General features: G+C 40.1%; 1 protein-coding gene across 3 annotated transcripts in view; it reads right to left on the bottom strand.

The window, feature by feature from the left end:
- Window positions 1–24,436, bottom strand: part of wdr7 (WD repeat domain 7) — a 109,756-nt gene that overhangs the window by 29,297 nt on the left and 56,023 nt on the right. For all 3 annotated transcript variants that reach the window (XM_029444250.1, XM_029444249.1, XM_029444251.1), the window contains exon 22: window positions 18,159–18,272. In XM_029444250.1, coding sequence (XP_029300110.1) covers window positions 18,159–18,272 — 114 coding nt within the window. The remainder of the gene's footprint in view (window positions 1–18,158; window positions 18,273–24,436) is intronic.

Here is a 24,436-nt window from a genome sequence, read left to right as displayed (position 1 = left end):
AAGGAAAAACTCTCCACAATTAACGGGGGGAAATGGAAGAAACCTCAGGGAGAGCAACTGAGGAGGGGTCCCTCTCCCAGGATGTGCAATAGATGTGTACACAATAAACAACATAATAAAATGACAACATAAACAATCCAGTGATTTTAACACTTATGATCATAAAGATGTTGCACCAGGGCAGCAGTCGAACGGTCTGCTGAATGATGTGTATGAGGGATCAGCTCAGCGAGAGCCTGTGAACATGCTATAACCTTTGTCTGGCTTGAAGTTCATAATTACAATTTATCCATGTGTAAATATACGGATAGCTGCAAGCTTGCTCGTTGTTACTGCTTCTTGTTGATTGTTGAAACAAAACTGCTTAAGTTATTCTTAGTCTGGCAGCTACCCAACAGCTTCAGGGGCTTTACTACCATCATGGACCGTAGAAGGTGCGACCTCGATTGGCATGTAACCCAGAAAAACCAAGACGGATTACGATCAGATTTGTTATCTGGCCATGGAGAGGCTTATATGTGGCTAAGTGTAAATGAAAGTGTATTAATATCGCATCTGGATTTCATCAATGAGACACTTGAAATGACAAGTGTAAATCGAGCCTCAAAACAGGTTGAATCATACAAAATATTTACGACAGAGACTTAAAGTTCACATCTTTATACCATGCGATTTCTTATTAACTAATGTCATGGTGATAAAAACAATCGAGTCAGAGCTAAAGTGCCTTTGATACTCAGGGAATACCTGCCATATTCTTATCATTTATGAAGACACTGGAATAAGATGTTTTTTTGTAATAATTACATTAAAAAAAAAAATGTGTGTAATTCAAAAATAAAAAAATGTATGCATTTAAAAAATTGTGTCTTAATATTTTGTCCACTGTATGTTTGTTTCTCGGTCCATTTTTCAGACCTCAGGAGCCCCCTCCCCCCCATATTTCCATATTATATCCTAGTGCTTTTTATAATGAGATTGCTAAGGGCCAGCTGTCATTTGGAAAAAAGCCCAGCGGCCGGCTCTGATAAATGGATTACAGATGGCATCCATCCCCGGGCCAGACTGGGCCAGTAGATAACAGAATTAGAGATAGACTCCCAACCAGAATCACTAAAAAGTTGAGATTTACAGAGAGAAAGAGAAAGTAAAGAGAGGGAGGGAGAGACAGATCCAGACCAATGGAAGGGTCGTCTGAAGGGTTCAAAGACATTTAGTCGGAAATAAACCTAAATCTTTTCACAAGACAGGGGTGGGAAAACAACCATGTGTGAACCCCTTCCTGAACTTTCAGAAATAATCAATCTCTTAGCGTACTTACAGAGGAGAGGACAAGTGTCAATGTGTGTTGTGAATGTGTATATGCACTGGTGTGTGCACTGCCCACAGTCAATAAACAAGTAATGGGACTGTTCCGTCACACATTCTGACGCCTGATTGGATGGGCACCATTGCTGTTCACTTATGATATTCAAAATGAATAAACATGGCTGCTGTTCTGGAAACATCGTCAAATTCAGCCTCAAAAATGCACCAAAATCAGTTCCGAAAATACTAAATTGTGAAGCTGCGGAAATGTATTTGATTTTCTGTAAGCGTTTCATTTAAAACAAAACCTGACTAAAAGATTCCTCGACATGATATTTCCAAATCCAAATGAATTCAGTTTTGTTAAAGTACCGATGACTTCATTGTGTCGCCACACTTCTTAGACCAATATTAAGGACAATTGTTTGACCCCAGCCATTCTGATTATGGGTCATGCAACGATTGATCAGCACACCCCTAAAATGTAATCAAAGCCTTTCAAGACATTTTGTTGAAAACCGCAGAATAGTCCAAACGGAAACAATTATAAGAATAAGGCCTAGGCTGAAAACTATCAAAATAAAGTAACAAAGATGACACAACCGGACTCCTGGACATACTTGGTGACAGTTATAAACTAAAAGCGAGCAGAGAGACCGACAGTTTTAGTGCTTTCTAGTTTTAAAATATGAATTGGAATATATTTACAGGTTCAAACTTTTATTTTAAATTCTAGGAGCTCCCAAATGTATGACAACTAAAATGTCACACAGGTCATGACGACTTTATATTTGACGCAGTGGTGCAGCCATAAAAAACGGTCTCAGATGTTTGGAAGACTTGCAGATGCGCTGAACTTTCATCATTTGAGAGCTGTGACGGTCGTCAGGTAGCATCACTTCCTGTCTGTGTGTACATGCTGCCTCTCGGCCCGTGTGGACAGACTGATTGATTTTTGAAGCCTATCGATCTGCTTTCTTCACGACCGGCAGATCTATTATAATGACATTCTATCTAAATCCTATTTGTTGGCCAACCTGCTCCCAAACATAACCCAATAAACTAAAGAGGGACGGACGAGATAGCCTCAGCTCGGCTAAATCTTCATAAAAACCACCGACAGATCGGGATAAAAATGCTTTCTGGCTGAAATGACATTATCCATAAAGCAAGGAATCTATTGTAAAAAGGGCGGTGTAATGGATGATGTAATGCAACAACCTGTGCAGTTTATGCAATCACGGCAAAAATTGGGATTCTAGAAATGACAGGGTGGAAAAAAGAAAAACTGAAATGCTACTTAGCAGAACAAGAACCGTTAGAACTCTTTCACCTTTAAGAAAGAGTATTTATACCACACACACACACACACACACAGTTTGTGTATATATTACACTACATAGATTTATGATTAAAACTGTACATATTATCTTTTCTAGTAACCCTGCCAGGGAAATCAAACCTACAACTTTCCCAACCCTCCCCGCTCGAGCTGCAGCCCCACCATCTTCCCATGATGCACCTCCACTCTGCCTCCATTGGTAATCTATGGGACACTGGTAAAACATGATCACCACGGACTGAGAAGGGGATCAATACCAGCAGGAAACTGATGTGAGAACAAAGGAGGGAGGCAATAAAATGTTGTGAGAGAAAAGATTTAGACAAAAGACACAAGAACTCAAAAACAAGCTGACAAATAGAAATGTAACTCTGACGGCAGCCTCAAGCAAAGCCCCTAAATGTCTCTCGATCAAGAAAAAGTTTCATAAAACAAAAGAGTGCTGGTGTTGTGGGAGGAGGGGAGAGTGGGGGGTTAACCACTGTCCTTACGGCAAATGTCAGGAGACAGAAAATCTGGGGAAATAATTGAAAAACACAATTAAGTTGATAGAGAAAAAAGATTTTAGTCCTGAAATGGCGGCTGCCCTTCGAACTGGCCCGAGTCCATCTGAAGGTTAAGTGTATTTTACTGTCTTAAGACACAGACAGGGGAGCTATCTGCGCTCGCTGGAAATGCAGCGCTTAATTAGATGGTATGGGTGGGGAGGGGGAGGGGCAGGGGGCGTCCGCAGGAGATACCACAAACAAACTGGATACAAGTTTGGAAGAGGAGACCACACAAAATCTAAGTGCGGGTTTAACTAGTCCTACTACACATACTGTTGATTTATATCTGCTAATCATTCATCAGTTGTTAGATCAATTATACTCCATGACCGCTATTAGTTTCAGTCCCTGTAAGGGATGCACCGATTGTGAAATTCTGGGCCGATACGATGTTATTTATTGTTATTTGTTCTTCTCCGAGTCAGTGTAATACTCCCACACGGCCGACATTTCCTCTGCCACCTTTGCTCGGACCACACCGCTCTTAGAAATCAGACTTAATTTTGATCTCAACTACACACCTGTAAAGTTTTGTGACGGCAAATCAGTCAAGGGGAATAAAGTGGCGCAATGGCCCCTTGGCACTCAACAAGGCGAATATTGGCAGATAAATCGTTGCACCCCTAGTGAATTGCAAAATACCCTTTTGACAATCAGAGTTTCATTTATTTCCAGACCAGACGAGAACTTTATGAACCAAAGAATCCAAGTAGCTATATAACAACACTGTACACACATCCTATGCCAATGACAAACATGTTTAAAAATGTGAGAACCTTTTTGAAATGATCCGTTAGTCAGATAGTCCAAGTGTAGATGCGTCTTTTTTCTTATCCATTAAGAACTGATAACAGCAGCATTTAAAAGGGCAAACTTTCTCAGCAAAAATCCTTTTGTTCCAATGGAATCAGTGTTGGAGGATAAGTAAACACTTTTAGCTGTGTTGCACAATCAAATACTGTCTAAAGGCCCCGTCACACATATTCGTATGACAGAAACGTATGCCGGCGCATACGAAAATTTGTCAGAGTCCAAATACGTCCAACTTTTCATCGGATCGGAAAAGTGAACATATACAGATACGCATGTCTAACCTATTGATAGAGTATCACTTACTTATACAAAATGTATCAGACGAATACCCAACGAATGCATAAGATATACAAAAATATGGCGTATACAAAATATCGGCAACACGCTGGTTAACGTTGATATAAGGTAAGGTATAAGTAGTATTCGTTAAGAGCTCACTGTGTTACGCTGGGGTGCGTTGTTGAACGCTGATGTTTTGAGCATGTTCAAAATTACCAGACGTACCCGACGTGTGCTTCATAAGATATGCAGACGTTACGTTACACATACGTGAATACGGAATACGTACGTGAATACTTACCTACGTAAATATAGTACGTGAATACCTACGTGACTACGTTAGAGGTACGTTAGATATAGGCTACGTCGGCTGACGGTGAATCCTACAGCCAATGTATTGATAACGAGTGGATACCCTATTCCTACCCTACCTGACGACGGAGTAACTTATTAAACATGTTTCTACAGTACAGCTAGCGTTCAGCATTCTAGCCGTTCTCCAGCATCAGCATGACGTGATCCAAATGGCACTTTTCCAGCTCCGTTGGCCAGACGCTCTGATATTATTAAAGCCACCACAGCTTAGTCGCACTTTCCTCTCGCTCACAGAGGAGTCAAAGCCATCCGACAGAATTAGATTTACACTCAAATTAAAAGCATTACAACTTAGAGTGAGAGGGAAGAGACAATTATCTTCCCATCATAGAGACATGATGAAAAGAAGAGGTGAGGCAGGTGAAGACGACGGAAGATGATAAGGGACATCTTGCAGAACAATTCAAATTTCGATAACTCAAACAGGGGAAAGTCGGGGAATGAAAGACGGATCAACTTTTGAGATATTTCAAAGCTTAACATTATATCAGTGCATCAATGCACGAATTACATCCTTTAAATGAAATACATTATTCAATTTGGATGAAGCAGACTGAGCAAGTGATAACAGTCACTGCCACCTCAACTTCAAACTCATTACAAAATATAAAGTATTATTATTATGAAACATGTTCTCATCCATTTTCCTTTTGTCCTTTTTTTCACTGTGTGTACATTTCCCTACGTGTGGGTCCGCAAAGACAAAACTTGTAGAATGGTAATAGCCTCTGCACGTCTTGGGTTTTTACTATAATATTTAATGGGACTTTTCAGAACTTCAACCGAATCTCTACATTTATTTCAGTCGGCCCCGCAAAGTTTATGTCCAAAATGCTAAATGTTGGGCGTCCCAGTAGCTCACCCGGTAGCACAGGCGACCCATATATAAAGGCTGAGTCCTTGCCACAGCGGCCACAGGTTTGAGTCCGACCTGCGGCCATTTGCTGTATGTCATTCCCCTTCTCTCTCTCTCCCTTTCACAATCTGCACTTCCCACTATCATAAAGGCATGAAAAAGCCCAAAAATATAACTAAAAAAAAAAAAAAAAAAAAGCTAAATGTTCTCATTTGGATAAAAAAATAAAAATGATTATATTATATATCAGTATGGTAGAGAGGAGAGGAAACAGTTGATATAAAAATGCCATCTATAACTTTGAAAGAGTTGTTTCTCTGTTGAGAGGAGAAATAAGAAAAAGGTTTGATGACAGATTTATAGTTTGTTGTGTCAAGTCTAAAGTACTTGGTCAATTTAAGATGTCTGACAGTTAATACGAGCTGATTAGACACAACGAGCAGATCGCTGCGGTAACAAGACAAATCATCTGAGAACATCTCAACACTTTCCTGATTTAAATCACTGTAAAGCAGAGAAAACAGAGGGGAGAATAGAGTGAATCAGAATGTAATGTGCAGAATGTAGAATATATAGTCTATATTATATAGACTATATAGTATTTATTATATATTATATATTATATAGACTATATAGTATTTATTATATAGACTATATAGTCTATTATATAGACCAGGGGTTCCCAAACTTTCTGTGGCCAAGGCACACCAAAGACCAAGCCAAAATCTCAAGGCACACCTGAGTTCAAATCCGGGAAAAATCCCCTCTATAACACATCGTATCACTGTTATCACTCTGTGAACATTTATTTAGCCTAGTCCTAAGAAGCTATTCTCTTTCACACTAGCAGAGAGCCTTTGATGTGTCACACTCTAATATTTCCCACCATGCGCAAATGGCTAAAACGGGTTCGCTTTGAAAGATTTTTTTTTTTCTTTTATGATTGTTTTATTTATATTTAGGCCAACGCATATAAGACCTATTGTTTCTATATTGTGAAATAAGTGTGTAGGACAAAGTACCGATAAAGTACAGTGTTTCCCTGCGCTGCTCCCCCCCTGAAATTCAAGACGTTTTCTTTTTTTTTTTATATTCACAACTCACTTTTCACATTGAACAGGTGCTCTTTTATTAAATAAATTAAACGCTTATGTTATTTATCTCATTTATGTGCACTTCATTTCTCTCCTCTCCTCTGCTTTGCTTCGTGAGGGGATAGGCCTAATTGTTTCAAAATCCCACGGCACACCATTTGGGAACCACTGATATAGACTATATAGTATATATTATATAGACTATAATATAGACTTCAGTTCATAAAATCCTTCAGGTAAAGCCATCTGAAGGCAGCACGACACATAAGACTGGTCAGTTTTGACAAAATCCAGTTTGTAAACTCCAAAAGCTTAATTTTAGACTCAAGCACAAAACCATTGATATGATCAGTATCACCATCTGAATCTGCCCCACGGGCCTGAAAACTCATATATTATATATCATTATACTTTAAATAAACTACATCATACCATGGTGTCATAATGTACTGTATGTTTATGTAGGGAGCCAGCAGAAATACATTCCTGTACATTAATACCATTAGGACAATAACTTCGCTCTTCTGTCTGTTATAAAATAATATCGGTGTTGCCGCTCTGACCATCTCTCTCTCCATAAGTTCCATTTGTTCTGAGGAGAAATGTGATCTGACCCAAACGACCTCAAGGCTCAGATATTAGATTAGCAGGGGAGGCTAGCGTTTCAGCTAACCAAATCATCACCGGGCTAATGACATCGTGAGGTGAGGGTCCGCCTGACCTTTGACCTCCTACTATCTGAGCTGCTGTGGACCCCTCACAGGGGTACGACCTGCGATGCTTCCTCCCAAGAAACATCTTGAGGAACTGATGTTGAATACCATTACAAGTATCTGTCCATAGTTTAATACATTGTTGATTGGAAGGAATCAGTTCATGTCTGCAGGGCTCTGAATCCTGAAGGAGAGAAATGCCTGCCAGCACAGAGAAAATGTGTGTGAGGGAGGGGGTGATTGGGCTGTGTCCAGTAGGGACCTTTGACCTTCCTGAAGTCGCCCCTCTATCAGAGGCAGAGATGAGACACTCTCTCAGTCTTCCTTCTAGTGTAGAACCACATTACTGTTCAACATGGATATGATGAGGTTTTAATGCACATATAACACACAACACTAGCTACCAATGTTCCTATGGCCTGAACAACAGTCCAAAAGACAAGAGGATAATACAAACAACAAAAGCAAAGATATTCAACCCACAATAATATAGCAAATCAAGCAAATCCTCACTTCTGAGAAGCTGGAAACAGAGAAAAATAAATGACAAAAATGTCATCGATTGTTAAAATTATTTTCTGTTCATTTTCTGTTGATACACTAATCGTCTTATTGGGTCAGCACCAGTGAGAATAGATAGAGATGTAGTTCTTTATGAGAATTGGTGTGGTCAAGAGAGACATTCACATTTATACAAATGACTAACTCTGCACTCCAGCTAAACACAGAGTCAGTGTTCACTCACTGCTGAAATACTCTAGGTCATGGGTGTCAAACTCTGGCCCGCGGGCCAAATTTGGCCCGCCGTGTAATTTCATTTGGCCCTTGAGGCAATATCAATATAACATTAGAGCTGGCCCGCCGGTATTATACAGCGGCGATGCCGCTGTAACACCGCATTCACCGCTAATACTACAAATCCCATAATGCTCTGCTGTTGTTTTGGCGCGCCAGCCATGCTCTCTCCTCTGTGTCGGTAGCGATCCGTGTTCTTGCGCAACGCTTCTGCTGAAAGCCGGCCGGCTCACCCCGCCTCCCCGTGCCTCTCTCCCAGACGTGCTGCGGCCTCATTCTACAACTGTCAGTGTCACCCCTACCAAAAATGGCGAAAAGGAAGGCAGAAAACAGAACTTTTCTGGACAGGTGGGAGACAGAATATCTGTTTATATATGTAAAAGACAGACCTGTTTGTCTCGTTTGTGGAGCCAACGTGTCGGTAACTAAGGAGTACAACATTAGGCGACACTATGACACGAAACACCAGGACAAGTACAAGGACCTGGACACGACTCAAAGGAGCCAGAAAGTAGAGGAGGTGAAAAGAGGTTTGGTTTCACAACAGAATATGTTCAAAAAAGTCACAGCACAAAATGAGGCTGCTGTAAAGGCAAGTTATATCGTGGCAGAAGAAATCGCCAAATCAACCCGACCCTTTAATGAGGGAGAGTTTGTTAAAAAGTGCATGCTGAACGTTTGCCCAGAGAAAAAGCAGGCCTTTTCAAACGTAAGCCTGAGCAGGAACACAATAGCTGAGCGCACATGTGATCTTGCCACCAATCTGCATGACCAGCTGATGGAAAAGGGAAAAGATTTTGTTTCTTTTTCCCTTGCTGTGGACGAGAGCACTGACGCGTCTGATACTGCGCAGCTGTCAGTCTTCATCCGCGGTGTCGACTCAAATCTGTGTGTTACGGAGGAGCTTTTGGGATTTAAATCCATGCATGGCACAACCACAGGGAAGGACATCTTTGAGGAGGTTTGCAAATGTGTAACTGAAATAAACCTGCTGTGGGATAAACTCGTGGGATTAACCACTGATGGTGCGCCAGCGATGAGTGGTACAAAGAATGGACTGGTGGGCAGGATTCGTGAAAGATGCGGGAAGAGAACTGTGCAGGTGAGCTATCTGTTTATCACTGCATCATACATCAAGAGTCACTGTGTGCTAAAGCCCTAAAGATGGAACATGTTATGACCACAGTAACACAAGTTGTTAACTTTATAAGAGCCAAAGGTCTGAATCACCGCCAGTTTAAGTCTTTTCTGGACGAGTTTGGTTAGGAACACACAGACGTGCCGTATCACACAGAGGTGAGATGGTTAAAACGCGGGAAAGTACTGAACAGATTTTTCGAGCTGCGTGAAGAAATATGTCAGTTTCTGCAAAGCAAAGGGAAGGACACAGCAGAGCTCTGGGAGCAAAAGTTTCTGTGTGAGCTGGCCTTTCTGTGTGACATCTCAAGCCATCTTGATGCGCTGAACCTGCAGCTACAGGGGCGGGGCCGCATCATCACAGATATGTACTCGTCAGTGAGAGCTTTTAAAACTAAACTCTGCCTGTGAGAGAATCAGCTGCTGCAAGGAAACCTTGGCCATTTCCCCTGCTGCCAAACCATAACAACGCAGATCTCTACCGCCGTGTGCGCACAGTTTGCTGAAAAACTCAGTGTACTCGGCGCTGAGTTTGGCGACTTTGATGGTCAGAAATGTAGATTTGAACTGCTTAGTAATCCCTTCGCAGTTGATGTGGAAAAAGCACCAACTAACCTCCAAATGGAGCTGATTGAACTCCAGTGTGATGACACGCTGAAGTCAAAGTATGATGCTGTTGGCGCCGCACAGTTTCCACAATTCATCCCTGACACAATGCCTCAGCTCCGCACCCAAGCTGCTCAATTGCTCTCCATGTTCGGCAGCACTTATCTATGTGAGCAACTTTTCTCCTCAATGAAGATGACGAAAACGTCTCACAGGATACGTCTGACTGATGAACACCTTCGTTCAAGGTGAAGATGAAGGTTGCCTCAGCTCAAAGCCTGAACCCCGACATTAATGAACTAGTATCCAAGAAAAGATACCAGGTATCTGGCTTGGGCACATCAGATTAGATCAGTGTGTCGCAAACTGAGCAGTAAAAAGGCCTGAATGGTTGATTTATTCATTGTTATTTTGTTTTCAAATTTATTAGCCTGTGGAAAAAGTTAATGTTGATATTTACCTCAGAAGGCTGCAAATAGAAAAGAGGCATTCCATTTTTTATTTAAATTTTATTTAATATACCATTGATGTTTTTTCGTTCGTTTTTTGAAAGTTGATTTTGCACTATTAAGTTATATAAGCGTTGCTTGTTCCATATTTAGTGTTAAAGCAAATCAGTGTAGCAAACTGAGCAATAATTAACGTTTTATTCATGCACTTTCTCTTGCTACTTCAAGGCTTGAATGTTTGATTCATTCATTATTGTTATTTTATTTTCAAATGTATTATTAGCCTGTGGAAAAAGTTTATTTTGATATTTACCTCAGAAGTTTGCAAATAGAAAAGAGGCATTAAATTTTTATTTAAATTTTATTTGATATGCCATTGATATTTTTTAATTATTATTATTATTATTATTTGAAACTCGATTTTGCATGTCACTATAAAGTTATATAAGCCTTGCTTGTTCAATATTCAATGCAAAACTTGTTTGGGTCCCTATTAAAAGGTTAATTTGTTCAACCTTGGCCCACGGCTTTGTTCAGTTTTAAATTTTGGCCCAGTTTGTATTTGAGTTTGACACCCCTGCTCTAGGTGTTCATATTTATCCCTGGTCACAGTTAGAAAAAGGTTCCAGTGTCCCGTGTGAAACAGAGGAAATGGACACAGAAGTTTATTTCAAATTGAAATTACGTTATTGAAGAATTTTGAGCAAAAAGTCCATTCAAGCCTTTACTTGTCTTTCAAAACAATATGTTCATTATTTTAAACTTTAAAAGTCAGCTTTTGACTGGTAAAGTTTAAATGATTTATTAGGACAATGCCAGTCTTGCTCCTGTTCATTTTCTGAAAGCTTGGAAGGGATCAATAACTTGAAAAGTATAAATTCTGTCAAGTTCAGTCCAAATGCAATTTGAGTAAATAAAACTTTAGAATACAAATAGTTCCATTGGCATCCAAGAGTACAAACGGTAGTGCAGTTTAATATGTGTTATCAAGAGTACAGTACTTTAGTAAATATATGCAGTTACATTCCACCACTGAACACATCAGGGTTTATGCTGTTAAAAATATGTGAATAATAACTTTTGGCAACTGAGGGGCGGCAAACATTATTGAAATTCCGGCAACTGCTGTATGTCTGGGTAACATACTGCGCCATGGCCTAAACAAAGACAAATGGCTCTTCAGTGTACTTTAGCTTTTATCTGTGAATGAACCATGAATTTAATGGCGAAACCCTGCAAATGAATGAATGAGTGTGTTTTCAGTGGAATTGAGAGACACCCTGTCATGAAACAGGAGGAGGGGGGTAGACTCCCAGCGGCTGGAATATGGTTGGCAGTTGGCTGGCAGTTCTAAGTGTCTGCATCTGTATGTTCAACTCTTGGCAGGCGAAGGCTTTATAATGGTAACAGGTAAGGTCACTTTTTTTTAAATATAGCTCCAGAATCAAATACTTGGACGTGAAGGATATTGTCTTAATTCAGCCCTGCATAAAGAATATTGTTTTTCTTTGTGCTCGAATACTTTTGCAATCTTCTGCAATCGATTCTATAACTAATTTAAATATTTTGAGCCACGCCCTAATTGGAATTGGAATTTATACTGTTAGGTTTACCATTATGTTTTCCAGTGAGTTACAGCATCACTGGCCAAACAGTTCTGATGGATCAGACAAGCAAACATGCTGAACCATTTTGTGACGACATCACGAGTGCATCAGTCAGTCCTCTGTTCCTATACTAGAAGCACAAACTGAAATAATCCAGGAATTATCCACTGCCCAGTATAAACTAGCATAAGATATAGTTGTCCAGAAAATATTCTCTCACCACCAATGGATGAACCCCTAGGACTGCAGAGGGCTTAAATAATTAATAATTACGGCCCATGAATAGTTTTTTTTTATGACAAAAATGTTGTTTTGTGTTCATTTCTTTTTTATCTGTTCTGAAAACAAACCAAAATATTTATGCAATAAAATCCCAACTCATCATAAATCAAGTCTCATAAACTATATAACACAGAATTGTCCCATGTTGGTTTTTATGTAGTATTTCTCACTTCATTCCATTTACTGTGTATCATTAGTGCATTAATGTATTCACTGTATGCATTACTTCACTTCGGTTGTGTAGATACTAATTAATTGAAGAATGTGTGTGTGTGTGTGTGTGTGTGTGTGTGTGTGTGTGTGTGTGTGTGAGAGAGGATGCTGTGGATCGTAATGACATCCCATGATACTACTAGGGACATAGTTACAGTGTATGTGCGTGTGCAAGCTCTGATCTGGGAGGTTTTGCAGCTGTGGCACCGAGCAACAACTGTTGTCACCTGTACAGTGTGTGTGTGTGTGTGTGTGTGTGTGTGTGTGTGTGTGTGTGTGTGTGTGTGTGTGTGTGTGTGTGTGTGTGTGTGTGTGTGTGTGTGTGTGTCAGGGGAGACAGTAGACTGCAGTTAATGACTCTATCGCTGTGGTAACAGCGTGCAGCCAAGTTATTCTGTGGCTGTCGACATCTCTGTCTTTTGTTTCCTCCCCCTCCCCTTTTATCTTCTTCCTGTCCTTCACTACGTTCTTATACTTTTACATTTCCTCCCCATTATGCATTATGATAGACTTCAAACTATCCTATATCTGAACCTCTTCTCCTGTTTCATATCATTCTGGAAATTGTTTAGTGAATTATCATTGAATCACTTAATTACAATGTAAGAAAATAGTGAGATGTTCAGTAATTCAGTAAACACTCACATTGAAGAAGAACCAGATAAGATTTCACATTTTCTTCATGATAAATTCTAACGATCGTAATAAAAAAGTTGCCCATTATCTTTCTGTTGATTTTCCAATCACTTAGAAAAGTTCATTCAAAACTATCGTCTGGTTCCAGCTCCTCCAGTGTTGGGATTTGCTGTTTTCTATGGGTTCAGAAGTCATTGAAGATGATGCCTTGCAATATTCTCTAACACTTTATATACTTAAAAAATATTAGATTTATCAAAAAGAGAAGCAATAAATGAATAGATAAATGAAAATAAGCGTTAATTGCTGCCCTGACACTTGTTATAATCCGTCACTATATTAATAGTTCATTATAAAATGACGTTGGTGACTAAAAGAAAATCTGATATTATCTTCGTACCAATATAAAAAAATTAAAAATAAAAGTACAACATTAAACAGTGAGGTGGATATTGATGAGCTAACATTGTGCTGAATTAAATGTGTACATAATCTTCCTGTGAATCCCTCAAGATTCTGAAGGCAATCTGAATCCAGCGTAGGAATGACTCAGCCACTGCCAATAAGAACTGCTACATGGAGAGGAAATTACTGAATGCAAATATATTGTTTGGCTAATGTAGAAGAAATCCTGAAAATCAAAAAACAACGTTTATTTTAATTAGAATACAAATGACAGCTGTTTCCCCTCACCTAAAACACAAATAGTTTTGCCAAAATAGGACATCGTCATTAACGATTTCTAAAAATGGATTTCACAAAAGAGGAGTTCACAAACTACACAGAGGAAGGAAGGAAGGAAGGAAGGAAGGAAGGAAGGAAGGAAGGAAGGAAGGAAGGAAGGAAGGAAGGAAGAGAAAGACAATGAAACTAAATTCTAGTTGAGTTTTTTCCTCCATAGCAGAGAAGATTCAGACTTTGGTCTGTCTTTACCTGCACCTACCTTACCACTTACCTGGCACCTGCTAAGAGATTTAATACTGCAGAGACTGAATAAAAAACACTGCTGTCGATAGGTGAAAAATGAGCTGTGAGAAATGATAAATTGTCAGACACATCTGAGATATTGACTGGTCTGAGAGAAGGATGGAGGGAGGAGGAAGGACACGTGAAGGGATGGTGTGTGAAACATTTCTGCAGTGCTTTTTAGAAAAAAATTCCCTTTCGACATACGAGTTAAGTTTTACTGTGATTTCTGAATCCGGTATAGTTAATGAGATGATGATCAGCTGCTGTTTACAGCCGTAAGCTGGTAGAGAAGATCTACCAGCTCTACCTGTCTGCGTCTGCCAGCGTGAAATGTGTCAAAAGATAAATGGACTGGCAAAGTGTGTGTGTGAGACCAAGTGTGCACACTAAACTGCTTTTAACACCATGCTGGTCACAGATCACTGGCATTACACATGGGCTGTGTTAGAGCACACACACACACACACACACACACACACACACACACACACACACACACACACACACACACACACACACACACTTCAGAGTCACCAAAGCAAAACTCCTAAATTCAGTGGCACATAAATGATAAATTACCTTTTAATGTTTCCTATAATAAACCAGATGAGGTTCGACAGGTCAGTGGGGAAAACAATCCCCTAAGTCAGGGGTCACTAACTGGTGGAGCGCGGGCCGAGTCCGGACCCAGACCTATCCGGACCCGGACCTATAATCAATAAATTATTGAGGGATTTTCAATTTTGACGGGGTGCTTCAATTTTAACCGGCGCAGCTTTCTCTCGTATTTAAGGCACTGGTTTAGCGGTTCAGGAAACTCACAGACCAATTACATGAGAGTTAAGCCATCCCACGTGATGCTACTCAGCCAATCAAATCGGTGCATTCCAGGCGGCAAACATTGCGACTCTGAATACAGACAGATCAGAGGCGAGAGGCGAGTGACACGGAAAGACGAGTTAGCGATACAGAGAGAGAAGACGGAGAAAGGGAGAGAAACACAGACGAAGAGACGAGTGAGCGGCAGACAGGGAGAGAACAATAACTACTCATGGCGCTCTCCAAGAAGAGAAAAGTCAACAGAGCTTTCAACCCAGAATGGACTCATTCATGTTCATCCTTCCCACTGGGAACACAACACCAGTGTCTCATAACCAGTGGCGGGCCGTGCATTTCCCACCTAGTCCTTCAGTGATGTCATACACAGTCCTACTTGAATTATTCCCCCTCTTAATACCATCATTATGATGCCATGGCTCTAGAAACTATACATTTAGACAGAAACGCAGTATAACCGGGCGTTGCATCACCTTAACATAGTCAAGTACAACAGAGTTATATTAATATTTCAAAAGCATTTATAATCAATGAATCCGCATTTACAAATAAGAGTGTTAAACTACCAGCTTTAAGATCGCTAGGATACTGTCAAAACTTAAAAATAAAAGCCGCTTTTAAGGGATTAGTCTACAAAGTTTTATTAAGTCCACTAAAAGTATGTGTGATATAACAAGTGTGTTCACTAAACAGCGCATTGTCGCACCTAAAGCAGTTTAATTTAAGAAACGTGACGATAAAGAATAAAGACACAAACTATTCACTGAAAATAAAAGAAAACAAACAAATAATTTGCATTTGTTCATGAAGATATCTTTGCGACAGTGGTGAAAGTGTATTCCTAGCCTTGAATGTCCACTTTGATAAAGGTTAAACCAAAACAATTCAACAAGTCTCCTTGAGTACTTTTACTGCACAGCTGAGCCAGTGCGCCACACACATCTCTACATCTCTTGCAGAAGCATCAAACATTTTATATATTTATCAAAAAACAAAATGCTTGTTACTCACCAAAACAACAGATTATTTGAACACAAAATCCATCCTCCTTTCTTTCCTCAAGAAGACTTCAATGACTCTGTTGTACAGTTTATCTGTGCGTTTCAGTCCCACCAATAATTCCTTTTCTATAGACATGGAGGCTAATGCTGAAAGCCGAGTCTGTCCAGCAGCATTTCTGCCATAAGTTTTAATTCTCTTTAAGGCCGAGAATGACCGCTCGGCAGAAGCCGTGGACACAGGGATAGACTCGCTAGCGTCGGAGTTGGCCTTTCTCTTCTCACGATGTCTAGCTTTTCTTGAAAGGTTCGTCTCTAAAATGGCGTTGTAATGATATCTGCGACCAAATTGATCTCTTCTCCTTCAGCCATTGTGGGTTGAAAAATCAGCTTGTAGAAATCTACACAAACTAGCTCGTTCAAAGTCAGTTGCTAGCTCAGCGTAGCTCTGCCTCTCAATAGTGCGTATCCAATCAAAAGACGTGGACGTGCTGACGTTATCGTACGCCTTCTAGCTGGCCCTGATGTCGCCAACTCGAAACCTGATTGGTTATCGCCACAGTTTTGTTTCCGTTCACTTTAAGCTACAGGTGCCCGCACTGTTGGTTCTGAAGGCCTAAGGGCAGATTTCTTGGACCCTGGCAACACAGTATGGCTGAAATATGATTGGATAAAAGCTCTAACATAAAGGCCAGCCCTCCAAATCTCGATCTGAGGCTGGAAGCAGCGAAACCAAGAAGAAAGCTTTGAAATGAAGAGAATAGACTATGGGGAATAATTGAATACATATTTGTGGGAAAAAAAAATCTAAATTTATATTCTGATGATGTTTAGGCCCTGACGGCCCGCCACTGCTCATATGCTCAGAGACCGTGGTGCTCATTAACAGTGGTGATGTAAAACGCCACTATGAGGCAAAGCACAACGTTTTTGACCAAACATACCCACTCAAGTCTGAACTGAGGGCACAGAAAATAAGCACTCAGAGCCCAAATAAAAATAAAGACAAATAGGCCACCTGTCAGCATCATCAGCCACAGAGAACAGTTTAACCCAGGATGTGCTAGCCTCCGTTAAACTGTTCAATTGTTAAGATGTGTTGAGACTGATTTATTCTAACATTGGTTGAGAGTTAAATCAAGATGTGAAACAATTTTTCAAAAGCTATTTTATTTATTTTCTAAATGTTATTTTTAAATGCAGCCCGAGAAGAACACTATACATATCTACAGTATTATATATATCTGTATAGTTCAATGTTAAGTGCCAATAAAATGTTTTTAAATTGTACTTTCTTTATTAGATTTGACAGTCAGCTGTTGATGACCTGCAGACGTTGATACAGCTACTAGTCTACTTCAATATATCTCACACTAATTCATAACGCAAGTTAGACATTATGATGCTCCGGACCTTTGCTCGCGGAAATTTTCTCTAACTGGACCTCTTAGAAATTTAGTTGAATACCCCTGGTCTAAGTTCATACCTCAAACATCTCACAGTAAGTCTGTAAGTCAGATGCTTTAAAACATAATTAACCATTGTGCATTCCTTTAAAAAAAAGTTGCTCTGATGTCCTCAGAGGACAGAAGTGTCGAAACACTGGCATAAAATTATAAATTAATATTATTTTTGCACTTTCACTGAGTTAAATCTTAGCCAACTTCAGTCGCTATCATCATGACCAAATATTAATTTATGTTTAGATTGGTAAACCTTGCTTGTGAACATAATGCCATACTCCCTAACCCTTTTATGAAACAATTGAATTATTTTCTGAATACTAAATGCGAGGGAGATTTATTTCACAGTCACGTGTCAATGATTAGCAACAACATTGATTTTGATGCATTGCTCTATAATACAGCAACAATGTATTTGTCCCATTAGGCAAACATGAGAAAATTGCTCAATCTGATGGAAAATAGTCAAAAGTACAATATTGAAGCCAGGTCTCTGGATTCAAAGCCCGATAAAGAATGCATGATCTCATGCTGTTAAAGCCGTGGGATCAATGGGTTGGACAATTTTTGTCCTTAGGGGTCTGAGCCAGAAATGATCAAAAGATTAAAAAGCCAAAAATGTCCCTAGTGATTCATAAGGGTCAAGTCAGATCATAGATTCTTCCTGTGACTTGGCTAACCTACATGTTGGACCTCGACCAATAAGAGCTTTCTGTTGTCACAAATTGTGTGATGTACAAAAGATGTAGTTTCAACAAGTTGAAAACATTCCTAGACGAAAAACTACATGTTACACCTGCTACACCCTAAAACAAATCCAGCAAATAAATGTCCCTACCGGCTGTGATGTCATCATCCGTGACGTCCATTTCCTCTTCAGGAACCTTTGCTTCTATTGGCTGAGCCTCGGGAGGAGGCGGAGCTGGAGGGGAAAGCTCGGTGTTCGACCCAGCTGTGGACAGAGAGACAAACACTTTAGTTAATAATAAATATCAGCCTTTAGTGTCACATGAAACAGACGCTTTACTGGGGAAATGTCTACGCCTGTGTGAGGAGGGTGTCATCAACTATACATGTGCAGGGTTTTTCCAACATATAACATATGTATGCAAGCACGATTAGGATGTTGGTTTCCTAAACACAGTGTTTAAATATTCATTCATTCAAATCTCTGTCAATACAACACCTTGTCTGCACTGTGAAACAGCATTAAAAGGGAAACACCATCAAAGTTAAGAATTCCAATATGTTATTTCCATGGAGAAGGAAAGTTCAATCAATATCTGTGAACATGAGCTTCTCTCTCAAAGCCAGGATCCAGAGAAGTCTCAAACGTGTGATGTCATCAGGTAGTAAAGTCAAAGACTGGAAGACTAACACAATGATTTGTTATTCCAAAATGAGCTTTATTTTTATTGTAGTGTTCTCAGTTCTAAACAGAAAGTTTACCCATGAACTCAGAACATTCCCCTGTGTTATCTATTATATTTCATTGTCTATGGAGCAGACTTTCTACTTGATGGCATCACATATTAAAGTTTTAGCACTCTTTGGATATATAGCTGGATCGGGTATCGGCAACAATGTGGCCGATCTATTCAATTCACTTCTATGTTTAAATACTCTCTACACGTCATACAGGACATTTTATTCCTGTTTAAGTTTTGAACACTTTTGTCACGGCATTAAAAAGGTTTCTACTTTAATTATAATTCCTGTTAAGTTTTTTACCAAGTTTCTGGTGTACGATTTATCATTTTAAGTATAAATAACAATTCAGTAAATGCCTATCTATCTATGTGTGTGTGTGTTGTTAGTAAGCTCATCACACCAGGTTTCGATGTTGATCCTATTGTCAGGATAACTGTCTTGGTTAAGTAGCTAATAAAGGTTTATATGGCCTTCTCCTTATCGAGAGAATTAATGGAAGCACACACACACACACACACACACACACACACACACACACACACACACACACACACACACACACACACACACACACACACACACACACACACACACACACACACACACTACATTTAGTGTTTTCATTTAGCCCTTATCTCTCCATTGCCAATTAAGAGTGGCTTTCCAATAGTGGCTTGGTTAATGAATGATGTTGCGCTAATAAATGAAGCGACTAAAGGCAACAGAGCCGGAGCTGGGCTAATCTCTGGAAAAACAGCCTAATTAAATAATTACACACATGCATTCACACACACACACACACTACAGTGATTCCCTGTGCAAAAAAGACCTAAAAAGACGAGATAATTTGGGTCGGAAAACAATTACACCAGAAAAACACTGTAATTACACAAAGTGCAATGAACTTAATTGTACCTGGTTAACTTTGTGCATCATGTTCCGATTAACCTGCTCACACACACTGCTGACAGCTCATATCACACACACACACACACACACACACACACACACACACACACACACACACACACACACACACACACACACACACACACACACACACACACACACACACACACACACACACACACAGCTGATTATCCATCTCAAACTTTAAGGTAATTAAAAAGTTAATTTAACTTAATTAAAATACATTTGCTGCTTTGCTGTGATTGGTCAAAAAGACCGACTGATGTTTCTATATAAACAGAGCTCTCTGTCAGCTCACATGAGCTTTACTGACATGGAGCACAACAGTGTTTAGTGCCAAAGCACTGGAGAGGGCTTGACAATCTATACAACAGGATAACTTCTGCTTTAGACCCTTGATTCTGAAAAGGAAACAAAATCCAAAAAGACCATAAGTGAAACAGCAACAGCTGTTTCTGAGCGATCTTTCTTCCAGGACAGATAGACAGACATATGAATATGAATATGTTTTTGAAAAAAAAAAGAATAATGTTTTTTAATGAAGGTTCACTGAATGAGTCTTACTACAATATCCACTACTGGCATCTAAAGCATGATGAATGTTGGTATGCATATGTAAGCACTTGGTTGGGGAAACATAATGGCCCTGGTTAAATATTGAAGAACCATGAGATGGGAAGTGTTCATTTTGATATTTCATCAAAACACAAACTCAGGTTTCCTGCATTAGAGTCAGATCCAGCCCCCGACCTCCACACCCTGATGGCTACATGACGGTTAGGGTTAGGACACACTACTTCCTGAATTGGCACTTGATGCAAATAATTAGGTGCAGAATGGTCCAATACTATGCACATTGCTGATACATAACTTTGTATGGATAAACTTATGTCAATGTAATAACTTTCCAGAGTTATGAAATTGTGTCTCATAATAAAACACTGTGCAGATTTGGCTAATTCTGGTCTGCAAGTGTTGTTTAAGGCGGTTGATCTTTCATTCTCACACGCACAGACACGCACATGCACACAGGGCCTATAACTCAACTGCCGATGGCATCAGAGAGAGAGAGAGCGAGAGAGAGATGCAGCTGAGGGAGGTGGGTGACAGGGGGGGAGGAAGAGGAGGCGTTCTGCCCTGCTCCAAGGTCAAGCTTGTCATGTCAGCCATGACACATAGCTCCCAGCATGCCTTGTTAACCTCCAGGATCCTGTCCTCCTCTCTTCTGTCAGTTGCTCTCGCTCCTCCTCTCTTCCTGTTCTTTAAATCACTATGGGCTCTCCTCTTTTCCACCTTCAATTTCTTTTTCATTTGCTTCTTTTCTGTAATTTTTTAAGAACTATTGATAAAAAGATCAATGGAACATTTTTAGTTCATGGTTGTCTTGAAATATGAGGCAGATCCGTTTCCTTTATAGCATGTGTATTGTTATTATTAATTTTTTTATTATCTTTGAACACTTTACATACATATTTCCTACTTATTTAATTTTTCATATTTGTTTAAAAAACAAAGAAAGACCTCCCACTTGTTCAGTGTCTGTTATTTATATCATGTTTCTATTTATATTAAAATGTCATTACTTTTTTATTTTTTTGTATTTTATTGTTTTATAAATCTAACACAAAATAATATACAACAAATATATTGTTGAATGCTATGTAGAAGATATATTTAGAAGAATATAAGGCTATTTACTTTCATCTCCATCTACTCAGCAAAGAAGGAAAAAAGGAAAAAAAGAGAAAAGAAAAGGGGGAATGGGGAAGGACAGATGGGGAACGGAAGATGGAAAGGAGGGAGGGTAAAAGATGGGAAGGAAAAACAGTAAAAGAAAGAATAAAAACAAACTGAAGAATGAAAAGAAAAATAGTAATTAGGAAGAGGAAGGGGCAGAAGAGGTGAATAGGGAGAGGAGAGGAAAAGAAGAAGGAAGAGAGGGAGGAGGAGGTGAGAGGATGACAAGAGAAGTGTAGCAGAGGAGAGGAGGAGGCGGATCTTGAACAGCAGGTTCATGAGGTAAAAAAAACGGACATGACTGGGCGATCAAGGTAGATCGTGAACTAAAGACAGAGAGAGAGGAAATGGTGACTGCTGTTCAGTGATCAAAGACCCAGCTTCTCACACACACACTCACACACACACACACACACACACACACACACTAAAAACCATGTGTGTTCATGCGTATGTGAGGGTGAACAATGCCAGGGACTTTGTTTAATTAAGTGTGTGTGTGAATTTGAGAGTGTGTGGAGAGACCCTCTCTATCTTGCAGTCATCTCCCCCCCCCCCCCCCCCCCCTGCCGCTCTGGAAGTCTTCCACCTCAAAGATGAAAGCTCTTGTGTTTAATTGTTGTTCAGCGTTTAAGAGTCTTAGAGATGTTGGTAGGTGTATTTTTAATCTTTGGACTGAGGCGATTCGTTTCCCTTGCTTTAAGTCTTTATGCTAAGCTAGGCTAATCGTGTCCTTACTTATATTTAACACACAGACATGTGTGTGATATCGATGTTCTCATCTCACTCTCAGAAAGGAAGCTAGTAAGAATATTTCCCATAATGCTCAAGTGCTGCTTTAAGGTGAAAAGTAGCTAATTAAACACAGCACTGCTGATAAAGACGATGCGGACGGTTTATTTCTCTCCCTCTGAGTGCAGGTTAACAACTCCATCTTGCCCTGTTTCTTTTGTGTTAAAGCCTTTTAAACACTTCCAGAAGAGCTCAAGGGTCATGGCCTCTGCTTTGTATGCATGTGTGTGCGTTGTCTGGTCAGCCCCATGCTGCAACAGTGGGACTCAGTGAAATTTCCTCATCTAAGCTAATGGATAAATACAGGTGTCTTCCTTCAAACATCTCACACTCTGTGAGTGAGTGAGTGAGTGAGCGAGTGAGCGAGAGCGAGAGAGATGCTAGATGGATGGATGGATAGATAGAGGGGATGGATAGACTTTTTGTTTATTAGTGTGAAATAGGTGCAACTGTGAAACATTAACTTGACAGTTCTCCACTTTACATTTTAAAGCTAATGTTTTTAAAAACGGGTCATTAAACACTAGCCGTATTTTATGAAGCGTGTTTGACGCTCAACACTCATCTGTCATTATGGAACACATACTTTCAGAAAACGTAAATCCAAATTACTCAGACAAGTGCAACCCCCGGGATTTCTTGATGCTACTAGTCTGTTCTTTTATGTCTGGCACACCTCTTTTACAAGCACTTGTTCTAATAACACAAATCTCCTGCTGTCTATATGTTGTTGACTTAATTATTGTACATTTCTAATGATTGATGAAAGCCAGGAGCTTGTTTGCAAACTTATTTTTTCCAGTAAAACTTTGATGTAACTGATTAAGACAATTTTTCTTGACCAAGCTTGAAGTTTTCTTCAAGTATTCAAGGTAACATGAGGTAAGTAATTGATATACAATGGTTTGGTGGATTTTAAGTATAACTTTACGACTTAGCTTCAGGACAAAAATAAACCTGCTGTAATTAAGTGTATCAGAGAACACAACACACACAGACCAGAAAAGGTTGACACACCCCTGTCTTACAGGAAGGAAAAATATTTGATTTTGAGTTCAAAATGTGTGGAAATTACATATTTATGTGTTTAACAATAGACAGAACCAACAACAGCTTCAGATTCAAAGGACTTCTCAAGAGGATTCAACACATTCCCCGACTTTCCCATGATATTCCAGGACCGGCAGGAGTCATCTTACTCTGTTCCAGTCTTGCTGTGCAGCACACAGATCAAATTCAATGACCCTTTAACCTCACTCTATATCTCTCTCCCTCTGCCCCCCATCCCCATCCATCCTCCCTCGTCCCCTGAGGTCACTAGCCCATCACTCCCCCCAACTCCCCCGCCTGCGGTACTGCTGTGGTAACTCAACACTGGCCGGTGCCCGTTTCCATGGCAACTGTTCCCCTGAGAAACCCCCAGCATCCTCAGCAACCTCAAGGCGACTCCCAAACACGCACACAAACACAGCATTTTAGTAGGCCGTTTATAGTAAAAGAAGGTGGAGATTTACCTTTCTTCACATCAGCAGGTGCAACTATAGACAGAGAGAGAGGAGAGGAGAGAGAGAGATAATGGATAGATGATAGATGGATGGATAGATGGATGGCTAGATGGATGAATGGATAGATAGAGAGAGGGGATGGATGGATGACTAGAGAGGGGATGGATGGTTGGATAGAGAGAGGAGATGGGTGGATGGTTGGAGAGAGAGAGGAGATGGATGGATAGATAGTGAGAAGGGATGAATGGATGGTTGGATAGAGAGAGGAGATGGATGGATAGATAGTGAGAAGGGATGTATGGATAGTTGGATAGAGAGAGAGGGGATGAATGGATTACCCTTGCAGGGCTGTTGGGGGAGTTATGTAGAGTGGATGGGCAAATTCCCATGAGTTTGTTAGTACCCATGGGGGCTCCTGTGGGAGTTACTGCGGGAATATGGAGGGCACAGGGCTGTTGCTGCTTGCTATCCGGTCCTTATATGACCAAAATCAGAGCTGTGCCTGTATTTTCGTCACAAACTCGAACAATGAGTGTTGGCCTCCTCCAGGGTTGTCCCTTGTCACCGATTCTATTTGTGAGATTCATGGACAGGATTACAAGGATCAGTCAAGGGGAGGAGAGTGTCCGGTTTGGGGAACCTTAGAATTGCGTCTCTACTCTATGCAGATGATGTGGTTCTTTTGGTTCTGTCGGACCATGACTTCCAGCATGCATTGGGG

The sequence above is a fragment of the Cottoperca gobio genome, chromosome 12 (assembly GCF_900634415.1).
Source record: "Cottoperca gobio chromosome 12, fCotGob3.1, whole genome shotgun sequence".
NCBI lineage: Eukaryota > Metazoa > Chordata > Actinopteri > Perciformes > Bovichtidae > Cottoperca > Cottoperca gobio.
The sequence above is the reverse complement of the archived record's forward strand: the minus strand, read 5'-3'. Positions and strand labels throughout refer to the sequence as shown.